We start from the raw sequence: 24,864 nt of genomic DNA on the forward strand, positions 1-24,864 counted from the left end.
TTGTTTTTCCACTTTGCCTTTTCATCTCCATGCGTACCAGCTTGCTACTTGCAAAGCAAAAGCACTGTGAAGCACATGCTGAGTTCTACTGGTTGGATTTACTCTCACATTGTAGGAATGTTTTCTTGTGAAACTAAGGATGTAAAATATGGGGTTTGCTATTTTAATCTGTATAGACAATGATGAATTTAATAAGATTAAAACTCATCATTTTATAATTAATATATTAGAATATGTAGTTGAAAAGGCTAGTTTCTGTTGTTTCTTATAAAATACCACAGGATTCAGTATTCCAAGCAAGACTCATAAATATTTAATTCAAGGAGATTTGTAGCCCTGTAAAAATGTAATAAGCTAGCCCTTAATGACAATTTTGCGTAACATACGTTTGGCAACATGTAGAAAAAATCCTGCTGGCAATTCTGTGCATCATCTTTCATGCATATCTGCTCAGCTCGAGGGGCTTTTTAGCTCTGGAATTAAAAAGAGAAATTAGACTATGTCTGAGACCAGCATGCTGCAATTTCCTAGTTTATACTTGTACATTTCTCCTTACGTGCAGATTAGCTTAAAGCTGTAGCCCACTGTTTGCCTCTTGATGTGAGGCTTCTTTGTTTTTTTCAAGATTGGCATTCCTCAAGAAGTATTTTGGAATGTATTTTTGCATCTTCCTATTTAGGGTCGGTAGTTTTCATTGATCTTAATGAGCTCTAAGTTGATCTGCTGAAATATTATTCCTGGTATACTGGTTATCGTTGCAGTTTAAGAAAAATGTCAACAAAGCCAGTGTTATGATGAAGCCATAAATTTACAGGTTGTGGCTCCTGCAAATGTGGTCTCTAATACTGATAAATTACCCAACTTCCAAATCAGGTTATCGTAGTGAGTCAGCCAAGAGCACTGCCGCTCAGTTCATGGAGATTCTTTTGTTACACCGGGGATGCTTCTGCTGTCAGACTTCAAGCACTGAATACTTCCTGCTGATCCAGCCCAACTTGTGTGAGATTTGTAGGAGCCTTTGATCACAAATGAACCATCCACAAAGAAATAAGTCCTCTGAGAGACTGACTTCCCTCTCTCTCTGGTGTAAATTCAAGTGACTACACTTAGGCTTGGGTTGGGACAGAGGTGGTAAAAATGAAAGAACAGAAGGTGAAGAGAAGTTGGGCTGTTGGACTTTGAGAAATGAGAGAAGGTTTAGGCTGATATATACAAAGCTTTAAACATATAAAGAGACATAAACAGTAAGGTTCATAAAACAAGTGATGCAATGAGGCAACTGCGCTTAGCACTTTATGCAATGAAGATTAATGTTTTCTCCAACATCACTGGCTTCAGCAACTAAGGTGTTTTTCACAATAAAAGTGTGAAGAGAAGATTAAGAAGGAAGACAATCTGCATCAGACTCTTTCAGAGATTTGTTGTGTCACTAGGGGAGAGGAGAAGAATAATAAGCATTACTTTAGGAGACTAAAAGGGAAAAAACAACAACAAAGTAGTGTTCAATCACAACCAGTTAAATATATACTAAAATAATAAATACTTTCTGTAAAACTGAATGTAAATACTTCAAAATATATTTAATTACATAAGCTGTATATAAAAAAATAATAAGGAGTGGGGCCAGGAGGTCTTCTGTATTATCTTGGTTGTCCCAACAGCTTACTTCAGACTCATCTCTTCATCTTTTGTCAGCAACTTCTGTATCTGTGAATTAAGAGGTAATATCTTAAACAGCCCTCAGGAGATGAATTTGGGTAGAGTCATGTTAAACGTACAATGGAAAGAGAATATTAACATTTAAAACTTGAGGGCTTATTAACTATAGGGTAGTTTTTAAAAGTTTATTGAGGAAAAAATATGTAGATTTGATCTTTTCCATTGTACTAATTTCTATTTAAGGCTGTTATTGAGTTGTGAAGCTTAGTTTGAAAGAAAATTTCGTCTGAGGAAGTAAATACAATAGTATTCTGCAGTCACGTTGGCGTCCTGATGACAAAGTAACGCTGTGGGTACACACTGAAGCCATCTCAGTTCAACCTAGTGATGCAAAGTGAAATAAAGAGAATGAAATACTTCAATTTGCCTTCTGTTGGTTTATCTTGAGTGTTTTCACTATTGAGCTAATTTTTCCTGAAGACTTACACAGTACATATTTAATGAGGTTATAAATACTCAATGGTGAAAAATAAGAAAATTACAAAATAATCAATAGCAATATAAAACTATGTTAAGTAGTAGTCATGGACCATCACCAGTTCCTTTGACCTGGGGGACTATAACTCTGTTGTTAGGACATTTCTTTTGTCACAAATGTAGGAGTATGGAGCTTTTCAACAGCTACCTTAATTTGCCAAAAGTAGAATTTAGAATCAAAGGCGAACACCAGTTAGTCTGTTGTGGACCATATATATATTAGCCAACACTCTGAAGCCATTTACTTTTTCCTTTTTGCTTCAGACCAAATGTTGGAGTTTCTAGCTCCAGATCATAATGTTAAGTGAAAGGACGAATACAAACAGAATTGACAGAGAATAGGTTTCTGCTGCATACAGTAATGTGTTGGGGGCGCGGGTGTGGATGGGAAAAGAGCAATGAGTAATTTTGTGGCCACTACATTTTGATTGCTGTAAACATGGATTTTTGGCTGTGAACTGAACTTTGTTTTTCAAATATTAATAGGATTAATATGTAAATTATGTTAGTTATGTATAAATTTTCCTCATATTTTTATCCTTACTTAATGGAATATTGAGAAAAGCTATTACTGTAGTTGTGAAACAAGATGTTTAATGAAGCTGGAGGTATAATGCTAAATTAAAGTGCAACAGTAGAAGACATTTAGCCCAATAATTACCAAAGTAGTCTAATATAAATATTGCATAACTTGAAGTTCATAGGCACCTTTGGAAAAAGCAATTGAAAGATATCTATTACAATATTAACAGATTAATTTCTGCATATAGGTTAACGTTCTAAACCTGATTTGCATTCAAGTGTTAAAATCCTTAGTATGAAACATAATCTAAGACTATTTAAATGGGTGCATATTAGTAGCATGTTTTGCTTTTCTATCTGCTACGGCAGTTAAGCTTAATATTTCAGAAGTCATTTTGATTATAACCATTTTCTTTCTACTTCACATAGCTTCAAGTCACATTTTCATAAGCGACAAATTGTGGTACAATAACATTTTCACAATAAAAACTGCTACTTCTGGCTAACCAGTACTAATTTATTAAAAAGTATCATTCCTACTTATTCTTTTAACTCTTTAAAGGAGAAATTTCCAGAATACACCAAAGTTATTGTGTCTTAGAACACGTGTTAATTTTAATTATTTTTTTATTTTGCTTTTTAAAGTGGAGTAATGGAAGGATTGACACAAATCTGCTTGACTTGACTTGACTAGACTAGACTAGAATATTGCAGTTGGAAAGGACCTACAATGATGATCTAGTCCAACTGCCTGAACAATTCCAGGCTGATCAAAAGTTAAAGCATGTTATTAAGGGCATTGTCCAAATGCCTCTTAAACACTGACAGGCTTGGGGCATCAATCACCTCTCTAGGAAGCCCGTTCCAGTGTTTGACTACTCTCTCAGTAAAGAAATGCCTCCTAATGTCCAGTCTAAACCTCCCCGGGCCCAGTTTTGAGCCGTTCCCACATGTCATGTCACTGGTTGCCAGGGAAAAGAGCTCAGCACCTCTGTTTCCACGTTCCCTCCTCAGGAAGCTGTAGAGAGCCATGAGGTCACCCCTCAGCCTCCTTTTCTCCAAGCTAGATGAGCCCGAAGTCCTTAGCCACTCCTCATAGGATGTTCCTTCCAGCCCTTTTCTCCAGATTTGTTCTCTCGGCTGGAGGCATTCAAGGACCTTCACAGCCTTCTTAAATTGTGGGGCCCAGAACTGCACACAGTATTCAAGGTCTACATGGAGTTAAAGCAGCATGGTGACTTCGCTGTCAAGTAATGAGTTGTTTAAAACTTCGTTATTGGGAGTTTGCTCTGTCACCCTTTTGACTTAGTTGTGGACACTAAGTGATTTGAGTTTAGCCAAGGAACCTGTCTTTTCCCCATCTTATATCAGCTTTAAAAGTTGTTGTCTACGTTTTTTGTTCTGCAATGTCATGGCTGTACATTGTGTCATGTTTGGGATTAATTAACAACCTTATTTTCAAGCTGATCAAATATTTACTGAACATCAGGATGTCTTTGTATTCTGATCAAATTACTGCACCCAGCAAAAAGCTGATGTTTAGTGAGGACTGCAGCACTTTGATTGTTCAGGTGGTTTGAATAAGTAACTTAGAATGCTAAGCATTAAAAGCAGCATTTATTATTTTCTTTTAGAGTTTTTTTGAAAGGGAGGAATTTGCTTTTTTTGTCATCATCTTTTAGATAAGGTGTCATGGCCATCTGTCCATAGTTAGACACAGGTTGTGTTGGGTGAAGGACTTGATACAAGGTGTGTAAAGTGTTTGCATGATGTTGTGTTTGGATCATGTTTTGCAGTGGTACAAACTTTGCAGCCATTTTATGTTCTTATGTATTTTCCATTCAGTGTTTAGATTCTTCTGTTTTCTCTCAACTATGAAAATGCCTTTCAAAAATGACAGATGTTTGGAAAGTACTGGTGTTTACCCAGGGGTTTCTTTTAGCGTGATTGCTCTTAGGAGTAATTACGAATCACATGTCCCTGTCTTTCCTTTATAAAGGAAACTGCCTGCTTTACAATTTCAAGAGTTTTATACAGAAATTGTCAAACATCTACTGGAAAGAAGGCAGTACTGGGTACATTTGATTTGTTTTTCTAAAGAGTAAAGGAATCCTAATCATCTTTGAGACACTGAGTGCCATTGAAGAGATTTCGTTAAAGCACCTTTTCTTAGTGGAATCTATACAGTGAAGTTAAATGCAGCACATCTTTCCCTTGCTGACCTGCATTTATCAAAGTTTCATCTATTGCATTCATTGACAAAAATTTCTAAGATGCCCCAGAATTCTTCAGACTTTCCAAACTTGATCAACCAATATTGTTTATGCTTCAGCTTTAGCATCTTATTGTTTTACTGTCTTCTTGTAATCATTTTGTGGTGCTCCTAAATGCATATTTTAAACACCCAAGTATGTTTCTCAACCTTCAAAAATAATGAGCACTTGAACATTCAATTCAATGACAGCTGCTTAATACAGTTTTATAGGCTTGAAAGCCCTGCGTATAAATAACTTTTGCTATGTGATCAAAAACATGAGTTGTTTTTTTTTTATAAACAGCATTCTAGAAGTCTAAATAGTCTCTGAACTGGGTTCACAGGTATCAAACACTTTGTAAATATGACTGAATTTCTCCAAACTATTATTAGGAAAAAATGCTTTCTCTCGGGAGCAGTCACAATTACATTTTTCATTGGACACATTCTCATCCTTAACAATCATCGTTAGTTCACATTAGTCCCATTAGCTCTTATAAGGCTAAATAAAATTTTCTGAGCCACCGAATTATGGTGTAGAATGTGATTTTAATGAGGCAGCTTTTTTTTTTTTTTTTTTTTCCTCTGTGATTCAGCTGTTTCTTTGTGAACCTGGTTCGGAGACTTTGGATGTATGTAAGGGATTGCCAAGTGGTACTTTGTGAGCAGCACAATGGTTGTCCATGTCCAAGGAAGGGGATGCTGAGCAGGGGTGGGATGGGACGGGACAACAGTGATGATAGGGACAGTGGTGGTTATTTCTCACTACTTAAAGAGTGGAGCCAGGTAAAAACTAGTGTGGCCAGTGGCTATGGGATACCCAGGGACCCTTCACATGTTCAGACCCCAGTGAGAGAATTTCTTAAAATTCACTTTCTGACTCTGAGGTACATGGAATGTATTTGGCAGATCTTGACCTCTATAAAAGATTTTGGTGGGTGCTAGATAATCAGTTTGGCCAGCTCTGACATACTTTAAATAACAACCCAATGTGATGGTTTAATGCAAGAGTGAACAATAGTATTTTTCTCTTACTGTCTGATAATAGTTGGTCTTAGGAGATAGTATTGTCCTGGTGTTAATCTATTGATTTCGAGTGGACAATGGAAAATTTTAGTCCCTTTTTCTGTGCATCAGTCATTGTAATCGCGCACCCTGCCTTTTGAACCTGGAGGCTTTTACTCTTGGACCTTGTTCTCCTTTGTCTCCTAGATGATCAACAGGCAAAGTAGCTTTCCCTGTGTGTATAATCAGAGAATCTCTGAAGCTGATTCACTGGTCAGCAGTGATCATCACCAAACACCATAAATGCCATAGTGTGCAACATAGTTTGCCTTCACCTCCAAGGATATGAGTTAGGGATGGGTCCCTAAATTCAATAACAAAATCTGGACTTTCTGCTCCTCAACCAGGGAGTGTTGTAGGCCTGTGATCAGACTAGCATCTCTCTTCCAGTTCTCAGTGTCCTGCTCAATATACAGCAGGAAAAGCATTAATCATATTTAACCATCAATGACCAAGGCATTTCTGATGCCACTTTCCCTTTTGCCTAGTTTCTTACCAGGTGAAGAAAATAGAATACATGGGGGAGAACAGAGGGTATTGCAGTGATGGAATATGGAGGATGTAAGTTGTTTGTGTGGATCCTTTGAGGAACAGAAGAAGTTGGAACTGAGAAAGGAAGCTAGAAAGGACAGAAGGCAGAATACTTTAAGAAGCTAAGAGTCACAGATTAACTGCTGGTGGGATAGAATTTAGTGTCTTGTGCTTGGGTATTTTTTCTCTTTTGTGTGTGTGACAGATAAAGAAGAATGTTACAATGGAAAGTTTTAATGATAGGATTTGGAATTTTTTTGTGTGTATGTGTTCATGGCCATGTTGTTACTATTTCTAGCTTTTTCAGCAAAGTTAGCTGTTTTCCCAATAGATCAGTCGTGTAGGCCAACCTGGATCATTTGGTCTTATGATGGTGCTTGAATACAGCCAAATGTAGGCTGTATATCCAGGAGCAAGTGTATTAAGTCCCCAGATAAAGGCATGAATCAGAAAAGAATTATTTCAGCTAGTTATCAACACCTTTCAATGCAATGCAAAAGAATACAAAGTACACTTTCTTTTGTGTACCGCTGTATAAATAAGCATTGAAAAGAATATTGGAATAGTAGGTTCAGTTCGGTTCCCTACTCTTCTAAAAGGCTTTTGTGAAATTGTACTATGAAGATGGGTACATTAGCCGACTGGAAAATTACCCATGCAGTGAGACTCAGACTTAATCATTTTATCTTTAAAAAGGGTAGTAATTACATTGAGAGCTGGGCTTCAGTCTAAACTAAGGCATTAACAAGATTCAGTATAGAAATAAGCATACATTTTTAAGCACAAGTGTAATAAACGGCCACGGTAACCTCCCTGGATATATGTAGTGATTTCTTCATCACTTAGTATCTTTCATAAAGGTGTACTGTAATTTAAATAGGAATTATAAGATTAATATAAACATCCTTGTAGTTTGGATAAGAATTATAAGCTTAATATAAACATTATTGTTTGAGTTTCTCTGTCCTATATGCAACATAGCTGACTCAATGAGCCCAGTAACGGTTTCCAGTTTTAAAAATCTATGAATATACAGTTGAGTCAATGGCTGCCTTTCATCTTGTGGTTTCTTGATCCATTGATGTGACTTATTCACATAATCTGTCAACAATGTTAGCAACTTCTGTTTCTTCAGCTCATCTCTCGATAAGCTCTAGCATGAAATGATTGATTATAATCGATCCTTTTCGTTCTTTAAAATGATCCAGGGTCTGTAGTGCAAGAAAATAAAAACACATTTCGGGTAATCATTCTGTCTTTATGTTTACACAGCTGAATGCAAACTATTAGACTGGGTAGAGCAGCAGCTGCCCTATGGATAGTAAGAGGCCTCAGAATTAAGTAGAGCTCTTCAGCGAAAGCATTTAACCGTTTTTTGAGTGGGAAAGAGGAGCAGATTTGTTGTTATACATTTGCAGTAGTTAACTTTTTCCTTTCAAGTGAAATCTTTAGCATCAAGTTGAATACAAAGTTGCTTGCAAACAATATAATTAAAACACAGAAGAATATTGGTAGTGAGAATGGGTTGATTTTGCAACAGAACAAATTATTTCTTACTGTTTGTGAACCTGAAGCATTCTAGAATGTTTTAAAAATGCTTTTCATCCTGCTAAGTTAAGTCTAACTAAATATCAGAATACCATTTATATAATGGCAGAAGTTTCTTCTTGGTGTTAAAATATGAAACAGCAAGGTAACTTCTTTGAAACTTAAAATTATTAGAGACATAAAGATTTACATTTAATACTTATATTTCGTGTTCAAGGATACTTAATTGCAATTTATTGCATTTTCAGGGTGGTTAAATGCTAATTTGACTTGCAATGTGGCAAATTATGTTTGATTTAAAAGAACACCGGTAGATTTCCAGTAGCTGTCTTGGTTAACCCCATCCCTCCTACCCCATCTGCCCTCACTCTCCTGTGGTACTCAACCTGCCGCACCTCTTGGGCAAGCATGGTTATTCAAACAAATCTTCCCTGAGCTTTCTGTGCCCTTTTTTCAGCCTTCTCTCTGAATTGGTGTATGCCTGCGGCTGCCATCTTAGCAGCCCTCTGGATGTGTTGCAGGGCTGGATGTGACCAGTTTACTGAGGGGAAATTATAGCTGACTAGTAGCAGCACGGTGCCGTTTAGGAGAAAGGCAAGAGCTGGGTTATTTGCTGGCTTCCTGTCATTTGGAGGTGGAAGGAGTGAGGGAAAATGTGGAGGAAGGGAAATGTAAGGCGGCCTTTGTTAGCTGCTGCTGCGATTGAGGAGGATGGTATTTAATAAAGGTTAGGGAGGTAGAGCTGGCTGATGAGGCTTTGTAGGATAGTACGGCACCCTTGTTGAGGGAACCTTCTCTTCCTCCTCTTGATGAGGCACAAATTTCTCTCTCTTGGTCATCCCACCACCTCTTCCTTTTCAGTCGCTAGGAGAAAGGAACCATTTGTTTTGTCTAGACTTTTGGCTGAACTTACTCAATGTTCCGGGTGGGTGTCTTGATGGTGAGTCAACAACACCCCACAGCCCAGACTGCCTGCCCAGAATGCACTCCCAGAAACTAACCCCACTCTTCCTCCTACAAAATACTAAGCAGCAAAGTCTATGTCATGTGAAAGCAACTCTTTGGAGTGAAACTTCATCCTCATTATGGGCTGCTAACATCCCCATTGCCCAGGCTTTCAGCTTTCTGCTGAAGCACCCATTGAATGCAAATGGTGAGAAGACACATGGCTTTAGGCAAAACCAAAACCTGTGTGGGAGGAATATCTGCAACTAACAAGAAACGTGTCAGCAAAAGTTCAGAAAACAGAACTTCGTTCTCTGATGGCCACCCTTTCTTTTGACTTGTAGGGAGAGGAAAAAAGAGTTGCCGCTTCTATGGGCAACTATGGAGGAAGGGGACAACTAGACTTAGTACTTTTGGGACAGGGTAGGGGATTGGGGTTGAACATGACCAGCAACCCATCAGTTTGCCCTACAGTGCTAAAATGGCCTATCGGGGTCTAACAAAAACCCTCTACCCTGTGGTGTGAGTACTCCCTCTTGAGCATATATTAAATATATTCAATATATTCAATATGTTGACTGTTCAATATATTCATCAATGACTTGGGTGAAGGGATAGAGTGTACCATCATCAAGTTTGCTGATGACACAAAACTGGGAGGGATGGCTGATATGCCGGAAGGCTGTGCTACCATTCAGCAGAGAACTGGAACAGGCTGCCCAGAGAGGTTGTGGAGTATCCTACTCTGGAGACATTCAAAACCCACCTGGACATCGTCCTGTGCAACTTGCTGTAGGTGACCCTGCTCTGGCGGGGGCGTTGGACTAGATGATCTCTAGAGGTCCCTTCCAACCCTGACCATTCTGTGCGATTCTGCAATTCTGTGACCTGGACAGGCTGGAGAGTTGGGCAGAGAGAAACCTTATGAAATTCAACAAGGGCAAGTGTAGGGTACTGCATCTAGGAAGGAATAACCCCATGCATCAGTACAGGTTAGGGGCTGACCTCCTGGAGAGCAGCTCCAGGAAAGGGACCTGGGAGTCCTGGTGGACAACAGGATGACCATGAGCCAGCAATGTGCCCTGGTGGCCAAGAAGGCCAATGGCATCCTGGGGTGCATCAAGAAGAGTGTGGCCAACAGGTCAAAGGAGGTTATCCTTCCCCTCTACTCTGCCCTGGTGAGGCCGCATCTGGAGTATTGTGTCCAGTTCTGGGCTCTACAAAGATGATTAGGGGATTGGAGCATCTTTCTTACGAGGAAAGGTTGAGGGACTTGGGTCTTTTTAGTCTAAAGAAAATAAGACTGAGGGGGGATCTTATAAATGCTTATAAATACTTAAAGGCAGGGTGCCAGGGTGATGGGAACAGTCTTTTTTCAGTGGTGCCCAGTGATAGGACAAGAGGTAATGGGCACAAACTTGAACACAGGAAGTTCCATCTAAACATGAGGAGGGACTTTACTTTGAGGATGGCAGAGCACTGGAACAGGCTGCTCAGAGAGGTTGTGGAGTCTCCCACTCTGGAGACATTCAAAACCCGCCTGGACATCGTCCTGTGCAACCTGCTGTAGGTGACCCTGCTCTGGCGGGGGGGGGGGTTGGACTACATCATCTCCAGAGGTCCCTTCCAACCCTGACCATTCTGTGATTGTATGATATGGAGTTGAGTATGAGGTTCAGAATCGGTGAAATTCAGCAGCCTAAGTGGGATGCCAGAGGATGTGCTTTCTGTTGGGCTGTTTTCAGTGATGAGTCTCCGTTCTGGGGTGTTGGATGTGCACCTGAGTTTTAGGTTCATTATTGTGCTCTTGCCTGAAGTTCAAGATCTCCAGAATAGGGGTACATTTGCCATGCTAATTCTGACACATCTGCTGTCCCTGGCCTTCATCCTCTTGAGCTAAGGTGATACTGATAGTGCTGTTGTACACTGCAGCACTCCTGAGGTTAGTAACCTCTTGTGCCAGTTATTTTGCTGCTGGAGAAGCTTTTGGTCCACCAGCACAGGCTGACAAGTACCAATGGCCAAGCTCAGTCTTCTAGGAGGCTGAGGTGGTTGACACTGCTATTGGGAAAAGCCCTGACTGGAATGGAAGGTTGTGAAAAAGAAAGGAATGATGAAAAGAAAGGGGCTGGGGTTCTGCCAGGAGAGAATGACCATAGAAGGTAGGGCATTTATTTTAATAATAATAATAATACAAAGATAGAAGGAAAGTTGGGTAGATGCTGAGTGAGTAGCAGAGTTGTAAAAATTTGAGGGCTGGGGGTTCATAGCCAATGTGAAGGCACTGACACCATTGTTTCTTTGAAGTAGCATTGCAGGATGTTACGGGATATCTTCACTGCTCAGGTTCATCTGTGCTAGGTAGGTGCTAGGTAGCATTGCAATGGTACAGCCTTTGCCTTGGACTCGAGTGTCCGTACTGTGGGGAGAAGTGCATGAGGTATGTCCCTGAAGTAAGAATTCAAGTTTGGTTTTATGTAAATGGAATCCAGTTTGTGTGCACCAGAGCTGCCCATCTATCTCAGCTAACGCGTACTAAGTAAGAACAACTGGGTGATTTGCTTTGAAAGTACATTACTTTTGCAAACTAAAATGCTAGTGTAAGTGTACCCAATATGGCTACTAAAAGAACAAGCATCCAAAGACATATTACAGCTTTGTAGAATAATTTAGGTTGGAAGGGACTTCAGGAGGTCATCTAGTCCAATCCTTTAAAGCTGTTTGAGATAGTTTCTGATTTGTCAATGTACATTTTTGGTGTGGAGTTCTAATTTCTGTGGCTAACTGGGTTGAAAGGTTTCAGACTGAAGCATGAACTTCGTATTTGAGATGATATGGGACCTGATATGTTTTAGAAGTAGTCATGTACATCCATATTTGTCAGGGGGGTGGTGGTGAGGATATCATTGCTATGAATGCTATATTTAAAATGCTAGGGAGTAGTTTGATCTCAGACAGATTGCTTCACATTTTGTTTTGGAATTAGAATGTGGAATAACTTCAGGCAGAACAGGTCTGCAGTATGCAATGATTCATCTAAGGTGAAGTTTTCACATACTTAACAAGCAGAATTCTTGTTTGGCTCCAGCTCGTGTTTAAAGAAATTGATTTAGCACTTAGCATTCAAACTCAAGAATTTACTACTGCTGTATCGTGAGTATGGACTCACCCATGACAAAAATGAATCTCCTTCTTGGGGATTATTAGTGTGGCCTTTGGTTGAATTCTCATTTTTAACTAATTTTCTGTGAATTTCTGTCTTTCGTGGTAACAGAAGAAGTCTGGGGACTGTATAACTTGTTCATGATATGAGCTTTGAAGTCTGATCTAAGCCTTTGTAACTGTTTTGGAAAGATATGAGTAAATGACCTGTAACCTTTACCAAGTGCTCGGTGTTAACAGATCTACTGTGAAGTGAGAACGGTGTTATTCAACGATGGTCAAAACTAAGTGTAATAGTCAAAAGTGTATTTTTATTGCCATTGCTTTCTAGGCAAGATCTCTTTGGCTAACTTGAAGTGTAGTAAAGATAATTTTACCTCAGTTTTTTTAATAATAGGACAAAAAGTTTAGCTGTGGCTTGTTTCACACTCTGCTGGTAAAGGCAAGAAAGGTAACTCCATCTTAAAGAACAAATCATCCCCCACTCCCCTTCCACCAAGCCAGCAAATTAATTTTATAATTAAACTTGAATCAAAATTGTGGATCCAGCAGTGCAATTACAGGTATGTAGATATATCCTGTCAAAACATTGCTTTTGATTACTGATCTTGGAATAGCTTTTCTTGTGTGTTGTGAAGTTGGCTTCTTACTGACTTTTAGGAGCGTGTAACTTGTCAGCCTCGGAAAAAGAGTTTGAAAAAATCCTATAGTAGATCCTATATGGAATATATACATTAGTACCTATAGATGTGAGGCTAGAAAATACAATGCCAATTAAAAAAAATGAGGGTGGTGGCAGGTGTCATGGAAGATCGGGAAGAAGTAAGGCCTGTAAGCTTGATGTCTGTACTGGACAAAGGAGTAGAGAATATCATGAGGAATACAGTAGTTGGTACCTGGGTAAACATGGTATAGTTGGGGAAAATGAAATGCCTTTTTGAAAGGAAGGTTATGTCTCTCTAACCAAGGGATCAAAAATAATTTGAGTAAGGAACATATGGTACTCCCCGCTAAGACTTCCAGAAAGCCTTTGTCAAAGTTTCTAACAAAAAATTCTTGAAGTAACTAAAGCAGATGTGAGACTTAAAAGAAAAGGTTCTTGCACAGTAATTGTTTAAAAAGTACGAGTCAGGGGATAGGGTACTGGTCAGTCCTCACCAGGGAGGGGAGTCACCTGTACTGCACATCCACAAGTTGGAAAACAGGATGAACTGTAAAGTGATGTTCTCTTGCTGGATGAGCAAGGGCTGGTACTAAATGTGGAGAATTATAGTAAGCCCTTAGAAGATTGGGTGGCTGAGTGATGGAACAGCACATAAACTGCTGTGTAGATAAATGTAGAGTAATGTACGTGGAGAAAAAAATTGTCACTGCACGGGAGCCTCTGAGTTGAGTGTATTTCCATGCATATGGAAGCATATGAAACTATGAGTAGCATAGAAGCAATGGGGTTTGATTGTTCAGCATCTCTCTTAATATGAGCCCTAGGGAGCGCAAGTCTGAAACCAACAAAAAAGCTGGTTCGAGATAAACAAAAGGTGATGGGTTTTCTTGCAGTGTAGTCGGGCTGTGTGTGAAACACTGTGCTGCGGACTGCTACAGCTGGTGGAGGTTTACAGGGTCTTACTGGGGAACTAGACAAGCTCATGCAGGGAAAACTGAAAATCACTAAATACGTAGGAATCGCATTTGAATTGTACCCACATCAGGAAGTCTCTGAGCTTGGAAGTGGGTAGTCTCTGAGAGAGTAGTAGTAGAAGCTCTCATATATGATTGCCCTGTTTTTCACCTTCCCTGAGCACAGGCTTTTGGCTGTTGTGAGAGCCAGGACACTAGAGCTCTAACAAGGCCATTCTTAGGTTGTTATATAGTTTGGATGCAGCTCTTCCTCCAGATTTCAGCGTGTGACTCAGAGAGGTTGGTTCATTCTTTTCATGTCAATAAGCATTCATTTCCTAACGGAGTGTCTAGGGTTTTCAGGGTTTATGTTCCAGGCAGAAGTAAATAGAAATAGGACAGAGTCTGCAATCCTGAAAGAAGCCTTTGGTCCTCTCTTAAAGGCCTTCGAATTTTCTCACATTGCTCAGAAGAAATTTTGGTGTTTAGTTTTCAAAATGGGCTATGTTTCAATCCTGTATCCATTTCTCCAGAACGTAAGGCTCCTGTTTATGACTGGGAGGAGATATTTAGTACTCATTAGATGTGCTTTAATCTTTACATAACTTAATGCAGAAGCAGTACAAATTTACCTTTTGCACACAAAATATGGGGTGTTTTTTGATTGAGACTGGTATTTCTGTACAAAAGAGGCAATTTCCTGTGTCTTGGAGACTCTTAGCTTCTCTTTATCTCCTCTTTAAAGTAATAATATGTAGAAGTATGGTTTGGAACCATATATTAAACAAGCTGAGATTGTTTTCTAAAATCAGTTAGACTGAGTCTAGTCATAATAGCTCATAAGATCTCAAAAATATGACCTGCTGCTTAAAAAGAAATTGATTACTTGAGTATATATTCATAAATCCATCATTGTAAACACTCTCAGTAATCTTGCTTGGAAGATTATTGCAAGTCAATGAATTAGAAGCCATGCTACACAGAGGCTTAATACAAGGTTTCAGGGTTTATGTATGATTGACAAATGTCACTTTTGTGGAATGTTTGAAGCTCTCAGTCATGCTAAAAGACCGAAGAGCAACCATTAAGATCTGTTCCATACAGCAAAATCCACACCTGCTTCAACAAATTCAGCTACTCAGCTCTACCGTGTGTTCCTTCATATCTGCTGTAGCAGTTGTTTCGTAAATTAAATTCTCTCTGTCTATGGACAAATTTGTCACAAACGGAAGTGTTTGCAGTAGTTCTTCTTTGAACTAAGTAGTAAATACCTAGTAGTAGTAATTGTCTTTGGCCAAATTAGAAACTGCATATGAGACAAATAATGTCTTTGCGAACACTGCATTTTGTCCTATTATTCCCGGGGCATATTTTATTAATAAAAGTTATATAGAATTTAATTCCATATTCTCTCCATATCAAGTATAAGTACAAGAAACTGGCAGGAAAAATTAACTGAGAAAGAAACGTCAGTGCCATCTATCTTTACGTAATTCTCATGTTCAGTGCACACAACCAATTAAATATATACTAAAATAATAAAAGCTTCCTGTAAAATTGAATGTAAATATTTCAAAACATATTTAATTACATAATCTGTATATTAAAAAATTATATACAAAAATGATGATCTGAAAAGTTTAAATGCTTATCTGAGCATGATATTTTGTATATTCTGTTTTATCTGTTTAATATCTGTTAGTATGTATGGCATAAGACCTTACGTTTTTTTAACACCATACTACATGATAGTAGATTTTTAGTTTGGGAAAGTAGAGGAAATAACTAAGGAGCAAGATAAATTTAATTACTCTAAGAATTTGAAGATGAGATTGTTGGAATTTTAAGATATTTCTGGTGAATGGGAAAGAGCCAGAGAATTGAGGGAGGGAATAGCAAGATGGTGGCAACTAAAAGAGTATTTATTTACTGCTGAAACATTTGCTGTTTTTCTTAAATTGTTTAAACAATACCATTTCATATTTCCATCAAGAAATGATAAGCAAGATATGCTGCATTCATTTTCAAAAGAATAACTTTCCATTCTTAGATCAGAAAGCAGAAAATTCTTCATCTGCTTTTGTCACTTTAGATCTGGAACTGTTCGGTTTATTATAAGTAAATTTTGCATTTTGCAAATATTTAACACAGCATGGGTGTAATGTGATGCTAGTGATCCCAGTGTTACCAGAAGTCACTGGACATTCTTGGGTTGTTTTTTTTTTAGGGAAAATTGCATGAATTTTCTCATTGTGGGTTAGTAAGCATCTAACAATTAAAAAATCTCATTTTGTGCATCTGCAAATTATTCTTTTACTTTTTCCCTATTCACGTGAATTCTGATTTTCTCCATTGCCATTGAAGGTATTCTAGTGTGGAAAGGGTTAGCAGGGTGGCTCTTACTATTAACTGAGGATGAGCAAAACAGCATCTTAGTAAACCAAAGCGGATGGTAGAAGAGACCATGAGAAACCAAAGCTCTAATTGAACAGAAAATTGCTCCTTGCAACGTTTGGTTCAAGTGTGTACCCTTTCTCTTAAGCAACAGATGTTCCTTTAATTTTTGTTCCTGTATGTCATGATGTGCTTTAATCTTTACATAACTTAAATTCCATTGGTATTAAAGAACGAGGGCCTTTCTGATAGTTGGCAGTATGGTGACTGCTGGCTTTTTCATGTTGTTTCAGCCAACAGCATGGGTAACGAAAATATCGTTCATAATATTGTTCAAAAATGTTGAGATTATCTTAAATGTATCTTTTATGTATGTCCTATCAGTGTTTTCATTTGTTACTGTGCTGTCTTATTTTCTTCCTTGAGGTTTCCCTTTAGCTAGAGAGGGATAATGAAGTATGCTAATTTTTATTTCCATTCTCAGCTTTTTATTATATGCAATGGCTTGGCTACAGTGCTAAGCCGTTTTAAAAGGGAGCAGCAAATAAAGTAGTGAAGCACAACTACCTCCGTGTTAATGGAATTCATTGTTTCATTCACGAAGTATTGTAATTCATTAGAGACAGCTAATATAGTCTGAAATGCTGAATTGTTACTTTTAAAACCAGTGAAAACCAATAAGCATAATTAAACTGCTTTTTAATTTTCTTCAGAGATACAAGCCTGGTCGATGTGATGATATTTTGAAATGGAAGCCACCCAGTCTGAACTCTGTTGATTTTCGTCTAAAGATAACAAGAATTGGTGGAGAGGGGTATGTAATTCTTTCCCTTTTGAAATGTGAATGTCCCTTAACAGTTAATTCTCTCCTCTGATATTTCTTGACATTTCCTGGGGCTAAGCCTTTCTATACTCTGTAGAATTTGTTCACTGAAAACAAAGGCAACTGTTGTAATCAGTTGTTCTCCTGAAAACAATGGTGGATATTTATCATGTAAATTTGCTCATTCTTAAATTAAGTTTCAAAAAATTTATAAAAAAAGTCCTGTTTGGATTTGGCACTACCCCTTATGTTTTTAGAAAGTAGGCAGGCTGTATTAACTTAAGTTCTTGCATAAAATAACTATTTTTCATTGGTTTTATGCAAAATAATAACAGCTTAAGCTTTCTTCCATTTTAGAATTCTGCACAATGACAAATGGCACTTGTTTTCTTAAAGAACAACATAACTTGGCATTTTTACTTGATAGGAATTCTTTGGTTTGCCTTTAAAACCCTTAAAACCTTAATCAAAACCTGTGAGTTCTAATGGCAGAAGACATATACGTCTTTACATTACGACAGTTCTACATACTATTTGCTTAGTTCAGTCACTGCACATTAAATAGGGGAGATTTCCATGTTCAGTTGTGCCAGGGAGGGTAAGGGGAAGATTGAGTCACTAGATTAAAGCTTGCCTTGGAAAAGGTTTTGTTTAAAACGAAGTTAATTGATTTTTAGGTTGCTTAATGTTTTAACATCTGGGACTCATTTCAACTGACAGTTTGAAATACTGACATTTAGCTTTTCTTTTTCTTGGTGCCACGGGCAACTCAATATGATTAAACAATTAATTCATATATTGCTTACGTATTCCAGAGTGCTAATAATGGCCCATCTTACTTTTAAACATTTGCATGTCATGTTAATGAATATATTTGGTGAATAGAGAGTCTCCTAAGGATTTGGGATTTAATCTGCAAAATGTACTCAACTTCTAACTTCTGAGCATTTCATGAGGTTGGAATTATCTCTTCAGATTTTTGTGTTTGAAATGCAACATGAAGTCCTGAGTAACAACATAGCTATTTCAGAATATACAGGAATATTTTAAGTTTGACTTCAGAGAATCAGCTCATTACAAACATTTTATGTTTGTTTGGCTTTTACTTAAATCACAGAACAGTGTAATACAAAAGATTTCTGTAAAAAAATAAATATATAAAATTACCCATTATTTGATGGGAAGGTTATTTTTATTATGGTTATTCTTATGACTTCTGCTGGAGTTTATAAATATACAGTAGTAGCTTGTGATTCAGAAGCAAAACACACAGATTTTTGATTTAACATTAAAAAAGGAATATTCGCTTGATTAGTTATCACTGATTTTAAATACAAAACTGTCAGTGCTATTGTGTTATGTTCGATATATTACATCATGGATTATTTGATTGGAACATGAAAAGGTTATAAAATATAAGCCAGCAAAAAACTATTTCTAATAAGTTGGGCAGTTGGTAGCAAGTTATTAAAGAGTGGCTGATCCATTGTGGAATTGGAAACACTTTTTAACAGTTTAGAAAAGTTCTACCGTATTCCAGCTATGTGAGGATAAGTGCATTGCTCGTATTGTGGAAATAATTATCTGAATTAGTCTGTAAATACTGTAATACTTAAATATGTTAATGTTTATGTTCCTCTCACGTGCATAAGAAGAAAATAATCCTAGAAATCTGCCGTTTGATAAATAAAGTAAAATTTTTCCAGATATGTTTTACTTCATCTCACATGACAGTTGACTGCTGTTAGTAACATAAGTGCATTCATCCAACAAAAAGAAAAGTTAATGAAGTACTGGGTGGAAGATAATAATTTGCCATTGTTGGGAGAGGGGTATTTATGTTAAGTAATGACCTATGAAACAGTAGCTTCTGCCCAGTTAAACACAAACAATGAATGAAATAATCCAGGCTTAACTGCTTCCGTTGTTAATTTGAGTATCCAATTTATCGCTTGGTAAAATCTGAACTCATTTGAGAAAACATCAGAATTACACTGATTTTTGAAGTTTTTTACTAGAGTTTTAAAAGAAGCATCTTTAATTTTAGACTATAAAAAGGCACTTCATGAGTTCTTAGCTCTACCATAATAAAATAGTTGATTTCTGGTGTAACTAAAAATTCTGTTTTGATAAACTGAATGTCTTGCTACTGGCAAACCTAACATGACAATGTTAGATTTCCGGCCTCTCCTCACACCACTGAGATTAAAAGCAAACATTAATACTGGTTTCAACCTTTTAGGTAAAAAAAGTTTTCTTCTTTTTCAGTAATCCAAAAAGAAATCTGGCGTGCATTTGGCAGCAGAGTAATACAGATGCAGTAAAAGAATTATAGAATTCCTGTGCTGTTTTGGTACAGTTAAGCAATAATATTTATGGAAATAGAAGGTATGCCTTTGTATTGATCTGTCAACTGACAAATGAGGAGCCAAAGTCAAAGTATTGATCTCAAATACCTGACAGCTTGAAACAATGAGAACGGGGATTGTCTGTAATTTCCAAGTCCCTGGTTCTGATTTACAGGCTCATCTTTAAATCTTGAAATGCACGCGTATCTATACCTGTGCTACAAGTGTGTGTGATCTTATCACAGTTTACAGCCTGAGCCTATGTCACAAAACTCCAACCATGCAGCCCTTGTATTTATAGTTCCCTGTTCACTTAAATAGTGAAAAAAGCATATAGCAGCATTATTTATTCAGTAGCATGAGATTAGAGCACTGTCAGCTGTTGGACATGTCTTTTGGATGGCATATGTAATTGAGATCCTGAACAATTGTAAAGAATCTTGTGCATTTTTCGTATGAATAAAGGTGTTACCTCTTGGGAGTTAGCCAGATTTTAGTCAGTATGATTATTTTCCATCCACCTAAAATTCCCCTGTGCTTTCAGTTGTAAATTTCCGTCCATAGAATAGTCTGCAATAGTAAGCTAACTGCAAAATAGCTGCTGTGTTTCACGTTCAGTTACGGATGAATGACCAAGTGTTTTTATCTAGGGTTCAGTTATTTCACTGTTGATATCGGAGGGAGTTTTGCCATTGAATTAGAAAGAAGGATTGGGCTTATGATCTACGAGTTACTTTGAGAATACACTTCCTTATAAAGATGAAGACTGCATAACAAAGAGTAAACATAAAGAAAAAAGATACTAGTTTATCCCCAAGAAAGGCAGGGTTTCTGTAACCTCAGTGACCTAATCTTGACACTCCTGTTCAGTGCACATATTTGAAAGAAATTGCATTATTGCACCTTAGTGAATTACAGCTTATCAACTGAGCCATGGTAATTGTCCCCTGTGTATTGTCATAGTCCAGCCTGTCCAAGCATCAGGATGATGGTCGGATTAACTCTTTTTATGTTGTGTTAGCAAGAATTCCCGCTTATGCTCTCTCTCGGTCTCTTCTCATCACATCAATATAGTTTCTTTTATCTGAAAAACCAAAACCAAACATACAAAAAACCAAAACAACTTACTAAAGCAGCTAAACAAGAGAGTACTTCATTGTTTATCTCTGGTGAAATACAGCAGTTGAACTGAAAAGCTCTCATGTTATGTGTGCTTTGAAAAGGTGGACCCACGTCCCAGCACGTCGCTATAATTTCAGGTTTACTAAGATAATGGTCTCACATCAGCAATGCAAAATGGAGCCCTTTGATCATATAACAAAACCTTGTATTCTTCCTAAATTATGATGATACTCATTGGAAAAAAAAAAAGTTTTTGAACTGAAGTAGACATGAACTCTTTGTTAGTAGCAAGTCTATATTTTTTTTTTTTATTATATCCATTATTAAGTAGAACACATCAAGAAAAAAAACCAAACAGCGTTTAGGTAAAGTTCTGTTTAACTCAGGCTTTGTCAAGTAATAAAAAATGGGAGGTAAAGATCAATTGTACTTACTATATATATAATTCCAAATGACCTGCAAGTTAAATGACCTTATCAGAAGAGAATGTGGAGGATATTTAATTGCTGTGTACAATATCTCAGTTATATTACAGAGAAGACTGTTCCTAAACAGTAGAGATAATTTTTCCCAAAATGCCTGACTTCAAGAATATTTCTTTAAGAAAAAAAATCCAAAAATTCCAAACCAACTCTAAGCCTTATTTAAATGTCACAAATATCAACTGAAAATGTCTACCTAGTGCCAGATTTGTGGTACCTTCCAAAATCATAATTTCTCAAATGTCCGTGCTTCCTTTCACAGTTTTTTAATTACCCCATGCAAGTCCCTTAATTTTATCTGAATCAGACATGCTAAAATCAAATTACAAGCAAGGCTTTTGTTTTATTGGCTTTGAATTAATATCTTACTGGGTCAATTTGATGCCATTTCAAATCACAGAATAATATAAATTTTATATAGAACCTTGAAGTATTTGAAAGAATCAAGAGTTTCACTTATCTTCTAGGAAAGAAATAGTAATAAAGGCTTCTTTCTTTAAAAAAAAATATAGTAATCTGAAATAGACATGAGTTCTTTGTTAGTAGCAAGCCTATATTGTTTTTTTATTATATCCATGATTAAGTAGATCATATTGAGGGGAAAAAAAAAAAGTGTTCAACACAAACAGTGTTGAGGTAAAGTTCTGTTTAGCTTGAGCATTGTCGAGTAATTAAAAATGGGAGATAAAGTACGATGCATGCAAGGACAGCAGGGCTTCAGATCTTGACAGCAGGGACTTAAAATTTTGGATACGTTGGTAATTACAAATAAACAACCAGATACTGATAATCATGACTACAGGAAAGTAAATGCTTTCCTTTTGTTAGATGTGATGTTGTCCTTTTTTCTGTAAATTAGAAAGAGCTTCTGAAGGGGTGGGGGTGGAGGGGAGAAGCTGCAACTGGTTCAAAATAACCATGATGTTCCTGATTTGCCGTCATATAGCTATGTTGTCTGTCATAGGGAGGCTTATCTATTTTATAAGCTAGTCTTCCTCACTCTTCTGCTTTGAAAAAAAAAAAAAAAAGTTGGTAACTGGATGAAAAATCATGGAAGTTAATTGAATCAGATAAGATCTGCAGAACTAACACGATAGTTTGTTTCGTCCATGTTTTGTTGCTCCTTCCTCTCTTTCCAGTCGCCTTTTATGTGAGCCATAAATTGTCGGTTTCGGCTGTGAGCTCTTTGCCTTCTCACCTGTTTGCAGAATGCCCATTATCAAAGAGCACAAACTTGTTCTTATGCGTGCCTTTCATCACAAAATGGGAGCTTTACAAATAGTACCCTGGTGATAAAAATAATAATCCCCGTATTTCTCTAGCCTCCAAAGATCACAGTCAAGATTGGCGCTGCGTTTCTGTTGAGTACAGTGGAGTTATGAGGCAGAATGCAGATGATGTCACACAGCAATTACAGAACAAATGAGGACAAGATGTTGCAAATAGATGCAAAGATGCATAGTGTTGGGATGACAGCAGGAGGAGTGCAGGTTTGAATATATTAACTGCATTTATGGCTGTACTGTTGTTAAAGGAAGCGTGTGCTTTGGAATTGTTTACTTTTTATGGAATGTAAGAGTTGCAAAGGAAAATATAGGAGTAATTTGTTTAGTTATTACCTTCCGGAATTCAACTGTTACCACAGTAGGTCTTGCTAGTTCTGAAGAAGTGTAGGGGGCACGGCTAGAAAGGATGTTATGTATAGAAAGAACCGCGTGGTGGCATGGGAAGGGGAAGCACAGATATTACCATGGTAGAAATATGCACGCGCAACCGCCACCATTGGCATCGCAATGGGAACTAGTAGATAGACAGTTTACCTAGATACTACGCTGTAAGTATTTATGCGATATTGCTTGTGTGAGGATATTTAAAATCTTCGTAACACTTCAATTTTTAAAAGCTATTTTCAAAGTAATGCTTTGAATCTAACCTCTATTTATACTCTGGTACACTGAACATAATGTTGTACCTTCCACAACTAATACTCAGGATGCTCTTGGAATTTCTAAAGTTGGATTTCAAAAATGAACTCAGCCTCATCTTTTTATATGTTCAAGTGGCAGCCTTGGGCAATCTCCATCTGTCAGATAATTATTCTACGTTAGCTACTCATTTCTCCAGATTTTTAAAATCTTTACCTCATATCATCCTAAAATTATCTATATACTTGCAAAGTGGAATGTAAATGTAGCCTTGTATGTTTCATAGACCCTGTTCCTTTTTCTTGAACTAGCTGCTGCCTTAAAGCAGTCTTTGCAGTTGCTCATGTCAGCTATCATAACAATTATCCACTCTGTTAAAGACCCATTTCTATCTGTAAGCGGGATCAAGGAAAGCTCCCAAAGACCATGCGCTTCTAAAATGTTCTTATCTCCCATGCACTTCTCTGCCCTATTTTACATTTGGATAGATATTTTCTTCCTTTTTGGCCATGTGGCTTAGATTTCTTGCTACTTGTGAATACAGAAATTGAGGCCTGATGCCATCCCCAGCTAAACAACTGTAAGGTGGTAGAATCCAAGAGAGGAAGGAGAGAAGCAGGCAGTGGAAAAGTAATCTCAGGCTTCAGGATAGCTGGCTTTGGCTTTTTCAAGGAACAGGTAGGTAGTATCTCATGGCAGGACCCCTAAAGCGCAGAGAGGCCTAGGAGAGCTGGTTGACCTTCGAGGACAGCCTCTTCAAAATGCACAAGGACGTACGCTTTTCCTGTGTGCAGGGAGACAGGCAGGTACGGCAGACAGCTGGCTTGCTTGAATGGGGAATTCCTGAGTCAACTCGTCCAAACAGTGAAGTGTGTGGAAGATGTAAAGGGGGCCAGGCCTCTTTGGAGAACGTATAAACAGTGTTTGGGTGTAGAGGGAAGGAATTAGGAAAGCCAAAACTCAGCTGGAGTTAAAGGTAAGTGAAGGACTTCTTTAGGTACCTTTGTAACAAAAGGAAGACTAGGGAAAATGGCCTGCTGCTGATGCAGCAGGAGACGTAGCGAAAAAAGATACAAGAAGAGCTGAGGTATGCAGTGATGCCTTTGCTTTGGTCTTGACTGGCAAGGTCCACTCTCAGGCCTCTGAGGTCCCTGAACCTCCTGGCAGAGAGCGGGAAAATTAATTGCTACCAACAGGTGAGGAAGTTCAAGTTAGGGACTACTTAAGCAAACTGGACCTCAGAGTACTGGAGGTCAAAGCTTTGAAACTGGGGCAGCAGTTAGCCCTTGTGGCAAAGACGGCTGGCTGATAACTGGACTGCAGGTGGAGGGGATGGTTCTGCACCTCTATTAAGCATTTGGAGTGCTGTGTCTAGTTTTGGGGCTCCCCAGTATGAGAAAGACATTGATGCACTGGAGCAAGTCCAGTGGAGGGACACCAAGACAGATTGGAGAACATGATGTACAAAGAGTGGCTGAGAGAACTGAATTTGTACAGGCTGAGGAAGAGAAGTCTACGTAATACTTTATTGCTGTTTCCTGCTCCCTAATGGCAGGTGATAGAGAAGGCTGAGCCAGGCTGCTAAGAGATGTGTGTTGAAAGAATGAAAAGCAAAGGACCCAAAAACTGTAAACGGACAGGAGGAGAGATTGTGTGAAAAGGTCAAACACTATAGTAGGCTGGGAAATTGTAGAGTCCCCATCTTTGGAGATATTCAGGAGTTGACTGGATGTGGCTGTGAGCAACCTGATATAACTTGGAAGCTGACCTCGTCTTGAGCACGAGGCAGATGACATGTGAAGGTCCTTTCCAATCCGTTATTCTGTGCTTACCTGGAGATCAGATGTTAAATATTTTGCAAATAATATGGAACTGTTAGACATTTAATTACTAAATATTTTGAAATATTTGTTTTTCTTCATGCTTTCTT

General features: G+C 37.9%; 1 protein-coding gene across 2 annotated transcripts in view; it reads left to right on the forward strand.

Moving 5' to 3' along the window:
• The window catches only part of RNGTT (RNA guanylyltransferase and 5'-phosphatase), a gene marked incomplete at both ends in the record, with an annotated part of 198,604 nt that overhangs the window by 118,159 nt on the left and 55,581 nt on the right, over positions 1-24,864 (forward strand). For both annotated transcript variants that reach the window (XM_082481115.1, XM_082481116.1), the window contains one exon: positions 16,948-17,048. In XM_082481115.1, coding sequence (XP_082337241.1) covers positions 16,948-17,048 — 101 coding nt within the window. The remainder of the gene's footprint in view (positions 1-16,947; positions 17,049-24,864) is intronic.

This window comes from Vanellus vanellus (genome assembly GCF_965231255.1).
Source record: "Vanellus vanellus genome assembly, chromosome: 3".
Lineage (NCBI taxonomy): Eukaryota > Metazoa > Chordata > Aves > Charadriiformes > Charadriidae > Vanellus > Vanellus vanellus.